Source organism: Papaver somniferum, chromosome 2 (assembly GCF_003573695.1).
Source record: "Papaver somniferum cultivar HN1 chromosome 2, ASM357369v1, whole genome shotgun sequence".
In the NCBI taxonomy this organism is placed as follows: Eukaryota; Viridiplantae; Streptophyta; class Magnoliopsida; order Ranunculales; family Papaveraceae; genus Papaver; species Papaver somniferum.
In genome coordinates, this window is record NC_039359.1 from 204,258,060 (window position 1) to 204,276,086 (window position 18,027).

Consider the following 18,027-nt stretch of genomic DNA (forward strand, 5'->3'; position numbering starts at 1 on the left):
ACAGACTTATAAGGTCTTTAACGTGTTTGCCTGCTCTGATACCAGCTGAAAAAGAGGGGATCTAACAACCACACCCAACAATTCATTTGGAAATCTGAGAGGACTTACTCCAATATACTTTCTAGAGAATCAACTAGACAGTCAGACTCAATCCAGATAAAAGTATATCAAAGAGTTTAATATCTCTAACTCTTAATTCAATCTGCAATTAGCATGTAGAAACCTGCGAGCCAGATTGAATATAAGAGGAGTAAACTTGAACGGTACCAAAGACCAATGTTCAAGTGTCAATCAATGTAATTCAACAACCAAATGTTGGATATTCTAATTGATCGATCTTAATGCACAACCTGTGAAATTTCAATTATATGACAAAATATAATGCGGAAAAGAAATAACACAGACACAAGAATTTTGTTAACGAGGAAACCGAAAATGCAGAAAAACCCCGGGACCTAGTCCAGTTTGAACACCACACTGTATTAAGCTACTACAGACACTATCCTACTACCAATGAACTTTGGAATGGACTGTAGTTGAACCCTAATCAATCTCACACTGATTCAAGGTACGGTTGTGCTCCTTCCATCTCTGATCCCAGCAAAAAACTACACACTTGATTCTCTTAGTTGATCTCACCCACAACCAAGAGTTACTACGACCCAAAGTCGAATACTTGATAAACAAATATGTCTTACACAGAAAAGTCTATAGGATTGAATAAATCTGTCTCCCATAGAAATACCCAAGAGTTTTTGTTCCTTATATTGATAAATCAAGGTGAATAGGAACCAATTGATAAACCAGACTAATAGAAAACTATATCGTAATACGACTTATGTCTCAATATAGGAGATAGAGTATAAATAGACTTTTAAAGTGATAGATATGTTTCAGTTTCCACATACCTTTTGTCGATGAAGTTCCACAAGCTCCCCTTAGTAGTTCTTCATCTTCAAGAGATGAACGCCGTGAAGTCTAAAGCTCAACTACACAATCTATATCCTAGTTCTGATACATCTAAATAGGCTAGAAATCAAGACTCATAGTTTTGATCACTAACATTGACAAACATGCTTGAGATAGCAACGCATGCAAGTTCGACCGAGCAATACTCTAACAATATGGAGTAAACAAGTGATTTTTAATCACTTGGAAATGACAATTTTGCTTAAACATTATATCTAACGAAAGAGTAAAGCATTGACTAAGGGGGAGAAACATATCATATTGTTGTGTAGTATTAAGACTACAAGAGGGGAATAACAAAGATGTTCGGATTGAATATTTACCTAGCTTGCCTTTAGAGGGAGTAAAAGCTTTTGTTATTCAAATGTGAACAACGACATTTATTGATTGAATACATGCAGGTTATTGTGTTGTTGAAACTTGGGGTTAGTAATACTGACTTGAATTTGTTTCAATTCCTAATGTATCTTTCAAGTCATGCATATTGAAAACATAACATGCGAAGCTGTATATACTGTATATATTGTATACTATACTCTAGTGATGTGACATGATCATAATATTATGATCATAGTATTAAGGAATTAGACATCGACATAATCTTGTATTTGGTTTTATGATTATTTGTATGGGTTATGGTGAAGATTTCATCATAGGAAACAATGTTTTACATTTTTTTAAAGGAAGTACATTCATGAACTTGTTTAATGAATCGAAAGGGAGATCAATGGGTTTATTAGTCTTGCTATTTATTGCATATCTTTGGATGACCAATATGTGTGAGTTGATAGAATCGATCTTAACTCAGGTTATGTATCTTGGTATAACCGATCAAAATACCTAGACTTATGATTTGGTATGACCGGTCATAGTAATTGGTGTAACCGATCCTAAGTAATCACCATGAGATGGTATGATCAATCCTTGTAATTGGTGTGACTGATCATAAGTGTTGTGTGACCGATACTTGTAATTGGTGTAAACGATCCTAGTGACTGGTGTGACCGATCACAAGTAGATACCATATTTAGGTATAACTGATCCTAGTGATTGGTATAACCGATCCGAACCCATGTATGTGACTTGGTAGGATCGATCATAACTAACCATTGTGATTTGGTATGACCAATCACATAGTAGTCTTGGAATACTGGCAAACCAATTCTAAACTTTTTTGGAAGTGTGGTAGAACCGATTCCAAGAAGCAAATCCATGTAAATATGAAATAAGGATTTGCAGTGAAAAGATGTCAACGTACTTTGAGCACGAGCAGTAACTATTATCATTTATTGTTCAAAGATAATCCTTGGTACTCAAGGTGATCTTGTGCCGAAATAAATTAAGAATCTTTTAATTAATGTTTTTGGTTTTATATGCTTTAATTACCAGCAATTAATGTATAGCTCTAGAGAATAAAAATTAGTAATGTGCATTTACTAATTGGAGATTTTATATTAAGAGATATTGGAAATATTAGACCAAATTTTTTTGGAATTATGAAAACCGAATTTGGGCATTCATTGAAAATATTGAGAATATTTTAGGTTTTGGAAATTCCTCGGTGTCCAAACATCCTTAGTCTATAAATACTTAAGTTTGCATTTCTAGCAAACTATCCTAAGATCCAGGAAAACTTCAATTCGTATTTTTTCTGGTGGAGACGTCTATTCGGAGAGAAAATAATCCCAATTAGGTGAAATCTTTTAAGACCACTCGTTTAAAAACTTTTGTGGGATCAAGAATCTCTACGAGTACCGTTGGTTGGAAACTAGATAATTGCTGTGTTATTAATTTTCGATTCGATTTGATTGACTAACAGTTGTTGAAACTTTGATTGCACCTAGTTTGTTTATTCTTGAGAATCTTCTCATCTGATATAAAATTCGCTCAAATTAGATCAAAGTATCGATGGGATCTTTAGAACTGTTTTTAGATCTAAATACATCTTGTGATAATCCATTGTTAACAGACTCCAATCTGTGCGTGATTGATCACAAAAGATTCAAGTGATGTTGTGTAGGTATTGTAAGGCAATAGAAGATTTGAATATGAAGAAGAATTCTTATTAGTTTTCGTATCTTGTGGATTTAGTGCTTAAACCTTGATTAGCTAGGATCCAACTAGAATCCATTTATCTTTGATAAATCTGATTGATTAGTTGCGTGAGATCGGCATTCTCTATATTTCTCTATGAGATGTATATTGATTGAGTGCGAATCTATACTTGACTATTTCGATAGTTATAGTTAGATTGATCTAACCGTACAAAGGAGTTTATTAGATTAAACATAAGATCCTTTGTCAATGACTTATCTATATCTTTTAGCAAGATTGATTAGAGTGGTTACCAAATACATTCTTTCTTTGTTATTTGGAATACGATCCAAAGGACTTGTTATTCACGTGCGTGACTCTAGAAGTCGAAGGCGCATGGATACTGAGGGAACTAAGTAGCTAGGGGTAGTCTTCTTCGTCTCAACTATACGAAGTTAGTATTAAATTTTGTATAACGGCTTAATTTTGAGAGTATTCAAAATTGGACTAGGTCCTAGGGTTTTTCTGCATTTTCAGTTTCCTCGTTAACAAAATCTTGTTGTGCCATTTACTTTACTTTTCCGCATTATAATTGTTTTATTATAATTAAAATAAATTGCACTTTATGTTAACTCCGCAATACTTGATAGTGATCCTATTGAGTTTGGTTATTACCGAACCTATTATCAAGTGCATACTTTGTTGTTGTATTGTCCCGATCTTGTATCCGTAGTCAATCACACAAGTTATCTTGTTGTTGTATTGTCTTGATCTTGTATCCATAGACGATCAGACGAAGTGTGAACCGAATTGTCGTATTGTCTCGACTCTGTCTATAGACGATCACATTCGGTAGAGAACTTATAGGTTGATAAATAAAAGATTGTGGTGTATTTGGGTACCCTCGTCTTTTCAAAGCACAAAGGTGAGCATGCACATTCCAACACAACTAGGTTGTTTTGAGGTGAGCCTTGTCTTATTTTTCACGAGTGACTAAGACCGAGTCATCACTCTTGACCTCTTGCTTGGTTTGCATATTCTTGTTCCATCTCTTATTTTTTTATTTTTGACTTATGATGAAGAGTGTAATTATCACAACATTCATTTGTATAAGAAACTGTAGGCAACAAGATGTCTTTCCTTAGTCTCTTAATAAAACTCTCATAAACATTGTTGAAAATGCGGGGGTACCAAAATACACCACCAACTTTTTCTTAGGCAGCCTGTATGGACAAAATTAAATATAATTTCGAGAGTTCAACTTAATGAATCTAAATCAAGGAAGAATATTCCGAGTTATATCTCTTTCTCTCACAATCAGAAAGTTTATAGAGGCAAGTCCGTGAACCTGATTTGCAGTGAGAGTACTTGGTGATTCAAAATATCAATTTCCAAGTATCAATCAAGTCGTATCTAACAAACAAGGATGGATGTATCTACTTTGATTGATTAACACACAACCTGTGATATTTCATTTATAAAGATAAACAATATAATGCGGAAAAAGAAATAACACAAACGCCGGAAGTTTTGTTAAGGAGGAAATCGCAAATGCAGAAAAACCCCAAGACTAGTCCAGATTGAACACCAAACTATATTAAGCCGCTACAGACACTAGCCTACTACCAATTAACTTCAGAATGGAATGTAGTTAAGACCGAATTAAACCCTCACAAAAATTCAGTTATAGTCGCGCTCCTTATGCCTCTTGAATCCCAGCGGGACTCCACGCAATTGATTCCCTTAGATGACGTCCCATACAGCCTAAGAGTTGCTTCAACTCAATTGAAGACTTTAAACCAATCTTCCTCCCATATATAAGTCTATATGTGTGATTTTATTTTTGATCGTAGATCAAGGTGATTGTAAATTGATAGCAATAGATAAAATCTAGCAAACCTCAAAATCCGGGCTTATGTAGTCCGAAGTGCAACTTAGATTATTATTCACCTCACAATTATTAAACTTGTGGAATCAACAAAGTATGAGACGAGGAGAATTTTGATGATTTCTATCTATCTTGATTGATGGAGCAAGCTCAACAATCAAATCAAGATCAGGATACTCGAGCTATCAAGATAAACAATAGATGGACCTGGCTTCACGAATCCCTATGAAGTCTTTGTAGTCTCTAAACCCTAGAAGGGTCTTAGGAAGAGGACGACTCTAGTATTGCAACTAGGACAGACCAATAAAAGTAATGTCGGGATTTAAAAATCCCAGTTGCTTGAGGTTCCCCTTTTATAGACATTCAAAGCATAGGTTGCTTTAGGTTTAAGCTAAGATAGCTTTGGAACCAAGCAAAAAATATCCACTGTTAGATTAACCTTTGAATCTGATTTACTTAACAAGATATACACTCTGGTTAGGATGAAGTAACCGAAACGTGTTCAAAGACCACGCTCATGAATGGTTAGTGGAAACTAGCCAACTGAACTATAAGCTTGATCATTTTCATATAACACTTAAGACTTAACTTGAGTCATAATTATGTGATCAAATATGTCTATTGTGTTTTTAGAGATTATTCAAATGCTAATTATCTCGGAGAAATAATTTATGTACATATGAATTTAATCGACATGGTAAGTAGGTGATGAGATTATTATCTAATTATCTCCGTTTTTGCTCATCTGATGATATTATTCTTGCGTTCAAGATACTCTAGGTCTTTTGAGATAAGAGATTAATTTTCTATCATTTATTCAAGTACATGTTTAAGATTGAATATGAACCCTATGACCAATATACTCAAATCGTGATTATCTTCTACTATTTACTTTGCTTTGAATTTAGTTTTTATTGCTCCATAAAAATAAAAATTCCCCCCTCTTGTTACTTAAGGAATTGAAATATAATAACCATAATAGCCTCCCGTGGAACGAACCTTTCTTGCCATATAACTAGTTAATATTTTTTTTGAGTGAGAAAGTAATATAATTTTGACGTAGTACGACAAGGGATCACTAACCTCAATCTTGTTCAGAAATATTTCAGAGTTCCAATTACTATTCTAAATTCTAAGACCCAAACCCATCTCTCTTTTCTAAGTGTTGTGGAAAAAAGGGTGAATAGTTTGCTTACTCGGTTCTTAGCTCAGACAGGTAGAACTAGGTTGATGAAAAATGTAAGCATGTCATTTTACCAAATATCTACTTTCTTAATACCTAAAAGTATGTGCCAAAAATTTATTCTCACTTCAATAAATACTGGTGGGGGTAGGATCCAAGATCAAACAAGATGAAGATGCATTTTATTGCTTGGAAGAACATCTGCAAGAAATAAAATAAAATAATGGCCTGGGATTTAGAACAAGTGAGATTAATAACTTGGATATGATGGCTAGAAGTGTTTGGAGATTGGTGGAAAATCCATCATTATTCCCAGCACAAGTTCTAAAAGCCAAAAACTATGCAAATTGTGATGTATGGCACTATAATAGTCCTAATAATGCTTCATGGACATGGAAATGCCACACGATAAACAAGATAAAACCTTTTATTTCATGGGTGGATTCCATGGAAAGGGGTTGTTACACCAAGAAAAAACTATGTCCCTGACAAAAACTTAAAAGTTCAAATTCTTATTAATTAGGATACAAGGACATGGGATGGAGAAAAACTAACTGTTGTTTTTGATCAAGATTCAAAAGAAAAGATTGAAACAATCCCTCTTAACTTTGAACCTTCTAATGATAAAAAAAATTTGGACTCCATCTAAGGATGGTGTCTTCTCTGCGAAATCTGCTTATTCTACACTAAGTGTGAGAGGGGACGAATCTAACTCTGGTTTATGAAGTGCAATTTGGAAATTAAAAGTTCCCCCAAGGATTCAAATCTTTGTTTGAAAGACACTAAGAGGTGCTCTGCCAATTAGAGAAATACTACATAATATAATTCATGTATCTGACTACTTTTGCCGCAAATGTATAATGAGGACCGAATAAATTACAAATGACTTAGTAACTTGTAAAAACCTTACAACTCATAAAAATTCAAAGTAATCAGTTCAAGTTTAACCTTTATAAAATTGACCAAATTTTTCTTGTAATTGTTTCCTTATCAAGATTTATCTTCAAGAGTTGAGCAAATTCCATTGATTGTTTTTGTTCTGTGGTTGATCTGGGAAAACCGTAACGACATTGTTCACAATAATAAACAAGAAGAACCAGCGGCCATTTTGCCAAGAACTAAATCCATGATGTTAACTTCCCAAAACTCCTGCCATAAGCTGAATCTATATAATAATACAAGATCAATTAATTTCTACTCCTTGGGTTGCTCCTCTTAGAAATCGGCTAAAAATAAAGATTGATTGTGCTTGGAACCCTTGCTTGACCACCATGATTTGCTTGGAAAAAGAGACTTTGTTTTCGGTTTTCAGTGTTTCGATCCTTAATTCTGAAATTTGGGGCTTAAGTTTCTTAATAAGAGACTGTCGTCTTTAAAATAATTAACCAATAAATCGAGCACACACAAATTAATTCTTCTTAGTGATAAAAGTGTGCAAGAAAAAAAAATGTGGTCTCCTACCCTCGTTACTCCAAAAGAATTTAAGGGACCACGACCGGTCTATAGGCCCGACCAATTAGATACCTAGTATTATTGATATTGGTTACACTAAAATTGAACGATTTTTTTCGAGGACCATGGCTTTTTTGAGGGGACCGTGGTTTTATTTTGGGTAGGACATTTTCAAGTAAATCTAAGTGACCCCTTATCCAAATATTTATGTTAATACCAAAATTAACTTTCCTAATTAAATTTATGTAATTATTAGTTAATACACTGACTAATTGAATGATTAAGTTAATTTAATTAGTAATTAGTGAGGTTAAATTAATAAATTGGTTTCTTATATGAAGAAGAATTATTGAAAGGGTAAAGTAGGAGAAGATGGAGTTTTTTTAGATGGGTGAATATGAGTAGGGCTGCACATGGGTCGGTTTGGGTCGGTTTTGGCCTCACCCACCACCCGACCCACTGATGGCGGGTAACAGAAGTTGTCACCCGCAACCGACCCAACAACACAATGGGTCGGTTGTCAACCGACCCATTGTGACGGCGGGTTTGGTCGGGTGGGTGGTGGGTTACCCACCATAAAATAAAATGACATTAGTATACATTACATTAACAAGGAACAGAGTTATTGAGTATAAGTGTATAACTGTATAACAGTATAAGTGTATAACAAAGTTGATAAAGCTAACAATAAAAAGGAACAGAGTTCAATTGTTCAAAGCTCAAAAGATAAAAGAGTGCATTACTATTGAGTATTGCGTACTATACTAAAGCCTAATATCATATAAAGCGACCAACCGCGAGTCGCTGCAAGCCTGCAAGTTTGTGGATGTTTTACCTCCGAATGGCTGAAAGCCTGAAATAAAACGAAGTCTGTAAATTAGTTACAGTAACAAAGATGAACTCAGAAATATCAAGCTACTGACAATGACCCTTGGGCCTTGGCGTCATTACCTTGTCTATGAGTCTATGACGATAGAAGAAGAAGCAAGGTCACTGAAACTGAATAGCTCTGCAAGCGAAATGATTCAAATGAACAATTAAACTGAATAACTCAGCTTCATCATAATCTCAACATCCAAATTCAACTATAAGAACATATAAAATATCCTAATACTAAGAACATCAAGATAACAGACAATATACAGATCAAAGCAAAATTTGAAAAGCCAAATTTCAAGATTCTCAAACCATAGAAAACAGTATAACAAACATCAAACAGATAACTGAATTTAAGAAATCCAATTGATATGAGGTACACGACATTGTGACAATGCCTCTGACATGTTGATATAGAGATAACTATGAGTGATCTTCGGATTTCAAAAGATTTTTGTTATAGATTACTAACATAACAGGGCAGCAGTTAACATAACAGGGCAGTTAATCTATTCACATAGCATGCATTATGTTTAGTAAACCATGTACTTTCATGTAATAAACATGCTGCAGTAAAACTCACAGTGTCATGAACAACAATAGAGCCAAGGAAAATTTAGACATACCAGACTCAGCAATATCAATCTCCTCCTCCTCGACTCCAAGGGTAGATGAATCCATGTCTATTGGTGTTCGTAACCAATTTTGTAACAAAATTAAGGCCTCAAGTGTCTTGGGCTTTAAGGAGCTTCGAAAAGGATCCAAAATTCTTTTCCGGTACTAAATGCTGATTCTGAAGCAACGGAAGAAACGGGAATAGCAAATATATCTTTAGCCATAAGTGGCAAAATGTCAAACCTCGCAGCATTTACCTTCCACCATTGTAATATATCAAAAGTAGCATTTTCATTTGTGGGTGTGTAGATCGGTTCAGCCAAGTACCTTTCTACCTCAGATCTCCCAATGTCCTCCACATTACTCAATTGATGCTTTCGTTTATTCCTTCCCGCCATATACTTGGCCTTGCTAGAAATAGTACTTCCAAAACTCGAAGAACTTTGAGTAGAAGTGGAATTAGTCTCGCCCACAGATTCTGATGAAGATACTGCACATCTAACATTTTCTGCTTTATAAGCTGCAAACAGCTCCACAAAATTTTTCAGAACTTCTTCAACCCATTTTTCTACAAGTTTTTTCTTCATTGCTGGGTCATAATGCACAATTAAATCTTCAACAGTCACAAATAATCCATGTTCTTTCTCTCGTGGATCAAGAAGTACAGCCATAAACATCAACGAATTCATCTTTCGGTATGTTCCCCAATATTTGTTGTACTTGAGCAACATTACAGCACCCATGTGGCTTAAGAAAGGGTCCTCATGTGTATTTTTCCATTCTTCTAATTCTTGACGAACAGTGCCAAGTTCCAATAAGAAAGAATGAGAAGTAACATAAGTAGAAGCTGAAAATGCAACAGTTGCTTCATAAAATACTTGTAGAAACTTAATCAGAACTCTCGCGTTGCACCAATCGTATCGTTCAGGAGCATGCACTTTTGGCCTGTTTTTTTTCTTGGCTTTCCTGACAGCAGCAGAATCTTCTTCTTCAGTAGTATCAAGTTCTTCTTCATTGTCTGATTCCAGATCATAATCAGCATCAAGATCAACAGTGTCATCACCATCACCCATAATATTATCTGGTACTGGAATATCAAAGCAAAACTCTTCACAAAATGCCTTATCCAACTCACGTAGCATTTCAAATGCCTTTTCATATCTTTCAGCAGCAACAAGCATTAAGTAAGTAGAATTCCACCGCGTTCTCACATCTAATATCAGACCCTTTTTACAATCTATTCTTTCCGACACAGCAGCCTCCGTAAACCTTTTATATCTTGCGGGAGATTTCGTGACATATTTTACCACTGCCCTGATCCTGAGAAGTGATGTATGATACTTCTTCATACCGTCCTTCACAACAAGTGCAAGTACGTGAGCCGCACATCGAACATGTAAATGTTTAGCTCCGAGTAATGCAGAACCCCAACTCTGAACTCTCTTCCTCAAATAGTCAACAGCAACTTTATTTGCAGACGCATTATCAAGCGTCACAGTGAAAACCTTTTCAAGTCCCCAGTCTAGCAAACATTTCGCCAAAGCCTCTCCAATATTTGTACCTTCATGGCTATCAATCAAGCAAAAACAGATAATTCTTTTATGTAGTTTCCAATGATGATCAATGAAATGCGCAGTCACTACCATATAATTGTAATTCTGCGATGACGTCCAAGTGTCAGTAGTAAGGCACACTCTTATCTTGTTTGCTTTGAAATAACTTTTCAGATTAGCCTTCTCTGTCAAAAACAGCTTGCACACATCACGGTATATTGTCATACGACTTGGAAGCTTAAATCGAGGCTCAAGATACTTACAAAAAGCTATAAAACCTTCACCTTCAACAATTCTAAAAGCCATTTCATCGGTAACGATAAATCTAATCAGCGCTCTCCTGCACGCATCTTGAGAAAAAGACACCCCAACCAACTGTGGTTCCTCTCCAAGCTTGCAAGGCTGGAATTCAAGTGTTTGTTGTCCGTCAGCTCTAGCCTCATTCATTTCATTCTTATACTTCTGACACTTATCCAAATGATGTTGGAGATTAGAAGTCCCATGTTTCTTACCATCCAAATTTTTCTTACCAATCTTGTAATTAGCCTTTTTGCAATATTTACATTTCGCTCTCTCACCATTTTCATAAATATCATAGTGATCCCATACCTTTGATCTCTTCACACCAGCATTAGGATTATTATCTAATGTTTCACCTGCGCCACAAGCATGTGAAGGTTCAGAAGCTGGTGTAGATGAGCCAGCGGTACTCCCTGTCCCTGCTGATGGTCCATGCACTTGTCCAGAACGCGGTGGACGTGGAGGGGGAGGTCCCATTTGTGATGCCACTCCATGTATAATTGGAAGATTAGAAGCAGAATCATCTTCTGAGATTTCAACCATGGTAACCTGCACAAAAGAAACAATTGAAAGTACTAACACCATACTGAATTGAACAAAATACTCATGACTTAGTTCAAATACCAAATAAATTAACTAGGTTGTACTAAAGAACTGAGATTGATTTAAAAAATCAATTAGAACTTGCTAGGTAATCAATTCAGTCCATATAAACTAGGTAATTCTAACATGTAGCTTCAACTGAGTCCTAGCGGTAGGGTTGCCGAAGGCCTTATGTTAACGACAGAAACATCCTCTCAACAAAGAGAGAATGAGCTACAAGTAGCTTTTGCGATTCACCGCTAGGACCATTTTTATCATGCTCAATGAGATTCTATCAAACTTCACCTAAACAATATAAAAGGAACCAAAATAAGCAAAACAGTTGGATATACCTTCTTAGTTTTCCTAAACCAACTCTGATTAGTTGAATTTGTTACATAAGTCACTACCCCACCGACACCTTACAGCATAGATACACAATACAAAAATTCTTAAGTTCAGACCATACAACTTATAAAAACTTCTAAGTTAAGAGATTATACAAAATTTATTGAAGTACACCAATTTAATTCTAACATGTAGCTTCAACTGAGTCCTAGCGGTAGGGTTGCCGAAGGCCTTATGTTAACGACAGAAACATCCTCTCAACAAAGAGAGAATGAGCTACAAGTAGCTTTTGCGATTCACCGCTAGGACCATTTTTATCATGCTCAATGAGATTCTATCAAACTTCACCTAAACAATATAAAAGGAACCAAAATAAGCAAAACAGTTGGATATACCTTCTTAGTTTTCCTAAACCAACTCTGATTAGTTCTTCTTCAAACTCTAATGAACTGAACTTCAGTTCTTCAATCTTGACAAACCCTACCATGGAATAAAAAAAAACATTAGATTCAGATAAACAACAAAGTGAACAAACCATAAAATGGAAAGGACATATAAAAGGAACCTAAATAATCAAAACAATTTCATAGTTGGATATACCTTCTTAGTTCTTCTTAAACCAACTCTGAGTCTCTGACCAGTTCTTCCAAGCTCCAATGAACTGAACTTCAGTTCTTCAATCTTGACAAACCCTAACATGGAAAAATAAAATAAAGGGTATTAGATTCAGATTCAGTTCTTCAATCTTGACAAACCCTACCATGGAATAAAAAAAACATTAGATTCAGATAAACAACAAAGTGAACAAACCATAAAATGGAAAGGACATATAAAAGGAACCTAAATAATCAAAACAGTAAAAATGTTTTCACCTATTATCAAAGAGGAAGTGGTAAATTGATCATCAAAGGTAAAATTAATAGTGAAATTACCTGTAAGTAGGAGAAGATTCTGGCAATGACTGTAATGTGGATGCAGTTTGAGAGGTAAAGAATGATTTATTTACCAACTGAAACAAAGAAATTCAAACTTCATCAGTTGACACTTGACAGTAAATTTGAAATAATTTATCTCAGTGGTTTGGTTTCATTTCCTCAAGTAAGTCCTACTTGTCAAAAAAATGAAAAACACATTTTTAGAAAACAGAGTAAATGATCAACCTATAAATCTAAACCCTGAAATTTCCTCAAATTGCTTAAAACGGAAAGATTTTGTGAATTTGGGGTTTTGGAAGCAAATAAAATGGATGCATGCCTATGCAAAACAAAGAAAACAAATTCTGAAAAATGATAAAGAGGAACAAACCTGGGTAAAAGAAGATAGCTGGGTTCTGTTCTTCAATCTTGACACATAAACATTCAAGAATAAAATAAAGGGTATTAGATTCAGATTCAGTTCTTCAATCTTGACAAACCCTAAACACATAAACATTCAAGAATCCTTTGAATCTACTGATTAAACTCTTCATTACTGAGTTCTAACATAGTAACATCATACCAATTCATTCCAAACTGAAATTAAAAAACAACACCCTAAACAGATAAACCCTAAATTGAAAATTACTGAGTTCCTAATCTTACCTTCCGTTATTGGTTTGCTTCTGGTGATGCCGATGATCCACAAAGAGAATCTGAGACTGAGAGAAGAAAAAAGAATGGAGTTGGAGACTTGGATGAAGATGAGTCTGTCTGAGAAGGAGAGAAGACTCAGAAGAGGGAGAGGCCGCAGAAGAGAAGAGAAGGAGATTGCGATTAGGTTAGGTTAAGTTAGGTCTTTTATACATAAATTCAACGGCTCTGATAATCCATCCTAGGTTAGATCTAAGGGTCAGGATCCTACGTTAGTTTTGGGCGGGTGGGTGGGTCGGTTCGGGTGACGGAAGTTTCTACCCGCAACCGACCCAAAATAGGTGGGTTCTGGCGTGCCTCACCCATAGTCGACCCATGCCTCGGCGGGTTGGGTCGGGTGCGGGTATTTTTGGTCGGGTGCGGGTTGGGTCGGCGGGTTGGGTTGGGTATGTGCAGCCCTAAATATGAGTGGAGTGACTCAAGTGATGATAGCACATCCGAATCAGAACCTTCATCTCCTAGATTATTCGTCAATGTTGCTCGAATTGTCCATAACTTTCCTAAAATTTGAGTAGATTTTAGCTAGGTCAAACTAGTTCGGCTACAATATCTGAAGAACGGGTAGCTGAACTTATCTGGAAACACAGTTCGACTAATGTCTCTGAAGACGTAGGTAGCCGAAATTCGTTTTAATGGAGTTTTTAATTTGTTCAGTTTCCAATATAAGTTTTCGGCTAAACCAAACTCAATGCAAGAGTTTTCAGAGTGAAGTTCGGTTAGGAGAAAATATTTTCGAATAAACCAAACTCAACATATGTGTTTACAGAGTAGAGTTCGGTTAACAAATATATTTTTTTTGCGAACCAACCGAACTCAGAATCTGTAGTTCTATATTAGAGTTCAGTTTGGGGACAAATTTTCCAACTAACCGAACACAATATATTGATTTTCAAAGAGGAGTTCGATTTGGATTTTCTTTTTTTGCGAACCAACCGAACACAATATTTGTTGTTCTATACACGAGTTCGGTTACAAAAAAAAATCGTAACAGTCGAAGTGTTCTTCGTGTTCTTGGTTTCAGAATGTTCGGTTAGCAAACTATGTATTTTTTGAACTATTCCCAACCGAACAAGCTAGTATAACTTCCATTTAAATCTTATTTTGATGATTTCTACTCGATTTCTTCAATCAAAAACGAATTAAAAGTGATGGATTAATCGAACGAGTAACGTCACGAAAAAAGGGAAGAAAAAGGGAAGAAATTTTCAAAACTAAAAATTTCCGATAATTATAATTAGTTGATTATGGTTAATGATTTATTTAGATTAGTTATATATGATTAGATTTAGGTGGTTATTAGGTTAGTTATCATTAAATTAGGGTCAAACGTACATTAGTATTTTTCTAACTTTAGGACACTCCTTATAAGTATAGAACCACGGTCCCCTCAAGAAATCCATGGTCCCCGAAAAAATCGTTACTAAAATTAGACCTCTAAAAGGCAGGCCAACCCAATATAAAAAACAATATTCATCCCCTACTTGGCCAAATAAGAAAAAACAAGAAGCCGGAAATAGAAAGAAAAAAAAAAGGTTATGAGATTTGTGAACCACGCTTCCCTCTAATTCTTGGCTGCAAATCAAACGTGAATAGCTTTCCCCAGAAATGTTACCAAAACTAAAAGAGTAGATATCAAACAATTAGGTGTTCATTTTTCTGTGAAAGCAACCAAACAAAGAAGACTCTCTCCGTCTGTACAGAGGACATCGTGCATTTTTTAATCTATACACACTGCGTATAATACTCTGAATTGCTATCAATAATTGACACGATTCACTTTCTTCTTTTTTCTTGCATGTTTTGTTCATCACTGTTGATTGGATTCACAAGGCTTCTCTAAACAAGAATCATTTGACAAATAAATAATCCCCAGTCCCAACAAAATAAGCTAACTTCTCATGAACTTCACCAAATCTTCAGAAACTGTCGTTAGTTGTCATGCTTGATCAGACTTTCATTTTGAACCTTTCGGTAACTGATTCATCAAAATGCAACAGGAATTAGTAAATAACTTGTATAATGCAGCACAAGATTTTGTTCCTACTACACTGCCCAAAATATATAAGATTCTTGGTAAGGGGAACAACAATAGTACAATACCTTCTTAAGCGTCAACCCTGAAGAACTAGAACTGCCTGCAGGAGGATCATGTTCCATTGGTTTCAATATCTCGAAAGAACACATTAGAGCTTCATCAACACTCATCAAAGCACCTGCATTATCAAATTCCCCACCATAGTTTGGAGCCGAAAATATTGTAACTAATCTCCTTTTGGCAAAAAATTCATATCCATCCTCGACCACCTGAAAATTAACAATATCTATTAGAACTCCACCAAGCAATCCAGGACTTACAAACCAAGGAAGACAAAAACTCAGCTTACCTGATGACCTCGGCATATTAGGTCTAGTTCATTCTTAGATAGGAACTCCTTAACCCTGTCAGGTCCAAAGGTACAGGACACACCTCGATCACTGTCTTGCCATCCTTCAACTGCAGGGTCAGGATCAGCCCACAACAGATCACATAGGAGACCAGCATCAGGGATCTCAGTTGGTCTTTTGATATCATTTATTTGTTTTAGATTTTCCAAGTCTGGAGAAAGACCCCCATGCATGCAGAAGATCTTTTCATCAATGACAGCAGCCACGGGCAAGGAATTAAAGCAGTCAGTAAAGATCTTCCACAACCGAACATTAAACCTCCTTTTGCACTCGTCGTAGAAACCATAAATCCTATTTATTTTTGCATCTTCATGGTTTCCTCTTAAAAGAAATAGCTTGTCGGGATACCTAACTTTGTAGGCCAATAGTAAGCAGATTGTTTCTAAGCTTTGTTTACCACGATCAACGTAGTCTCCAAGAAAGAGGTAGCTTGCAGAAGGAGGGAAACCACCAAATTCAAACATCCTTAAAAGGTCTTGGTATTGCCCATGTATATCACCTGAAAGAGCAACTAAGGTTAGAACCTAGAAACAATGTTTCCTGTAAAATAAGAAAAAATGGATGCAGCAAAAAAAAGGACTGAGTTTCACACATTTTCAGAAAGAAGATCAGGATGTCATACAAACAGCATGTTAAAATGCATTTACTACCCTGGTTCTAAAGTTCATCCGGGAAGTGTTGAAATCTAAGGAATGTAATAAATTTTATGTGGAAGATAAGTAGGAATGGTTTCTCTCTAATTCACAAAGATAGCTCATACATACCAATCCATAGGACATAACTGCAAAAAACAATAGCACTATTCATTTTAATATGGTTTAAAGAATTCTCTCTACGGCCACCGAACATTAGACAACCATATGCAACAGTATTTCGAACAGCTCATCTCTACACAAAACTCATTTAGTACCAATTTCATGCCGAAAACGAAAAGAAAACAACAATTAAATCATAAAATAAACATATGCTTCTCAATGCAAATCTACACTTGTGCATAATCTACAAAAACCCATATTTGAAAATTGATCCACAACGTACAATAAAGCTAATCATCATAAAATAAAGATGATCAAAACATCCATCAAAAATTCTTCAAACCTAATCAATTCTTCATCAACAACAACCTAATCAAACACAAATTACCTCCTTTAACATCTAAACAAATTCAAAACAACCCATAGTCAAAATTTTGATCTCTAAAGAGTAAAAGAGGGAAAAGGAGAGAGAACTAACCACAGATCTTGATAGGAGCGTGGAGTTTTAGAAGATTAGGTTGATTCAGGAAAACATGTCTAGCGTTGACACAAAGTTGTCTAATTTCACCTTCAGATAATTGAACCTGTTTACCTCCTCCTTTTCCGTCCAATAACCTTCTTATTATATCATCCAATACCCCTATATCCATCATCCCTTCCATTGTCATCATCTTTCCTCCTCCTCCACCACCAAAAATATAATTAAGCAACCCCCAGAAGCACAAATGATCACCTAATCACCCCCAATCAATTAGAAATTCTGATTCTTTTTCAATACCTTCTCTGTTTGAAGAAATGCCTAGCCCAGATATGTTCTCTCAGAAAAGAAAAGAAAAAGAAGTTGAAACCTTCAACAGGACGCGTCAATGCAACACAACTTGTACCTATAAAAGATTTGCTTTGTTAAGGGAATGATAAGGAGATATGTGTATATGTTGGTTGGATCGTTTTGTTGTGGGCGTAATCTTATTCCTACCAAATGTTTGCTTTCTCTGACTTTTATTTTTCTGTTGCTACAACACAGATTTGATTTTCTGTACTTGGGAATTTGTCCAAGGTGGATTGATGATCTGTCAATCTCGCCGTTAAATAGTAACATGAAACGGTTCTTTTATTTGACCTCTAGTTCTTCCTTGCTAAGGGCATTTGGCATCCCCGGTAAAGATTTATTATAAATAAATCCCCCGCAAATTCAATTTTAGCAAGTTTTACCGTCTTCCATTTTTTCTTTAAAAACCTTATTTTCTCATTAGATAAGGAATATTACATTAATTAGTTAGAAGTCTAACAAGCTAAGCTCCAACAACATACTACCACATTAATTAAACAGGTTAATGTGCTAGTCTATCAGCGAGCCTCGTGGGTAACCTAACCAAGGTCAAATTGCTGGAAGAAGATT

General features: G+C 35.5%; 2 protein-coding genes and 2 long non-coding RNA genes across 5 annotated transcripts; all 4 read right to left on the reverse strand.

The window, feature by feature from the left end:
- Window positions 1–8,202: 8,202 nt before the first annotated feature.
- LOC113354410 lies at window positions 8,203–9,161 on the reverse strand. Its single transcript, XR_003361863.1, has 3 exons — window positions 9,029–9,161; window positions 8,478–8,535; window positions 8,203–8,379 (listed from the first exon to the last, which is right to left on the reverse strand). It is a non-coding gene; the product is annotated as an uncharacterized LOC113354410 (long non-coding RNA).
- A 220-nt stretch (window positions 9,162–9,381) lies between these two features.
- LOC113352610 (zinc finger BED domain-containing protein RICESLEEPER 2-like) lies at window positions 9,382–12,110 on the reverse strand. The gene is made up of 3 exons (XM_026596414.1): window positions 11,806–12,110; window positions 9,623–11,419; window positions 9,382–9,537 (listed from the first exon to the last, which is right to left on the reverse strand). The coding sequence occupies exons 2-3, from the start codon at window positions 11,411–11,413 to the stop codon at window positions 9,382–9,384; spliced, it is 1,947 nt and encodes a 648-aa protein (XP_026452199.1). The 5' UTR covers window positions 11,414–11,419; window positions 11,806–12,110.
- Window positions 12,111–12,451: 341 nt separating this feature from the next.
- LOC113354411 lies at window positions 12,452–13,469 on the reverse strand. Of its 2 annotated transcripts, none has more exons than XR_003361864.1 (4): window positions 13,381–13,469; window positions 13,106–13,142; window positions 12,733–12,809; window positions 12,452–12,492 (listed from the first exon to the last, which is right to left on the reverse strand). It is a non-coding gene; the product is annotated as an uncharacterized LOC113354411 (long non-coding RNA). The 2 variants fall into 2 exon arrangements; XR_003361865.1 differs by lacking the exon at window positions 12,452–12,492 and adding an exon at window positions 12,538–12,556.
- Window positions 13,470–15,034: 1,565 nt separating this feature from the next.
- Window positions 15,035–17,591, reverse strand: LOC113350298 (serine/threonine-protein phosphatase PP1-like). Its single transcript, XM_026594418.1, has 4 exons — window positions 17,107–17,591; window positions 15,813–16,372; window positions 15,529–15,732; window positions 15,035–15,403 (listed from the first exon to the last, which is right to left on the reverse strand). The coding sequence occupies exons 1-4, from the start codon at window positions 17,297–17,299 to the stop codon at window positions 15,383–15,385; spliced, it is 978 nt and encodes a 325-aa protein (XP_026450203.1). The 5' UTR covers window positions 17,300–17,591; the 3' UTR covers window positions 15,035–15,382.
- Window positions 17,592–18,027: the final 436 nt, after the last annotated feature.

Coding starts and splice junctions, on each gene's coding strand:
- LOC113352610 (XM_026596414.1), bottom strand. CDS start 11,413: ATGGTTGAAATCTCAGAAGATGATTCTGCTTCTAATCTTCCAATTATA. Junction 9,538..9,622: donor TGACTGTTGAAGATTTAATT/GTGCATTATGAC, acceptor AGCTGTTTGCAG/CTTATAAAGCAGAAAATGTT.
- LOC113350298 (XM_026594418.1), bottom strand. CDS start 17,299: ATGATGACAATGGAAGGGATGATGGATATAGGGGTATTGGATGATATA. Junction 15,733..15,812: donor TAATATGCCGAGGTCATCAG/GTAAGCTGAGTT, acceptor GTTAATTTTCAG/GTGGTCGAGGATGGATATGA. Junction 15,404..15,528: donor CAGGGTTGACGCTTAAGAAG/GTATTGTACTAT, acceptor TTGATGAATCAG/TTACCGAAAGGTTCAAAATG.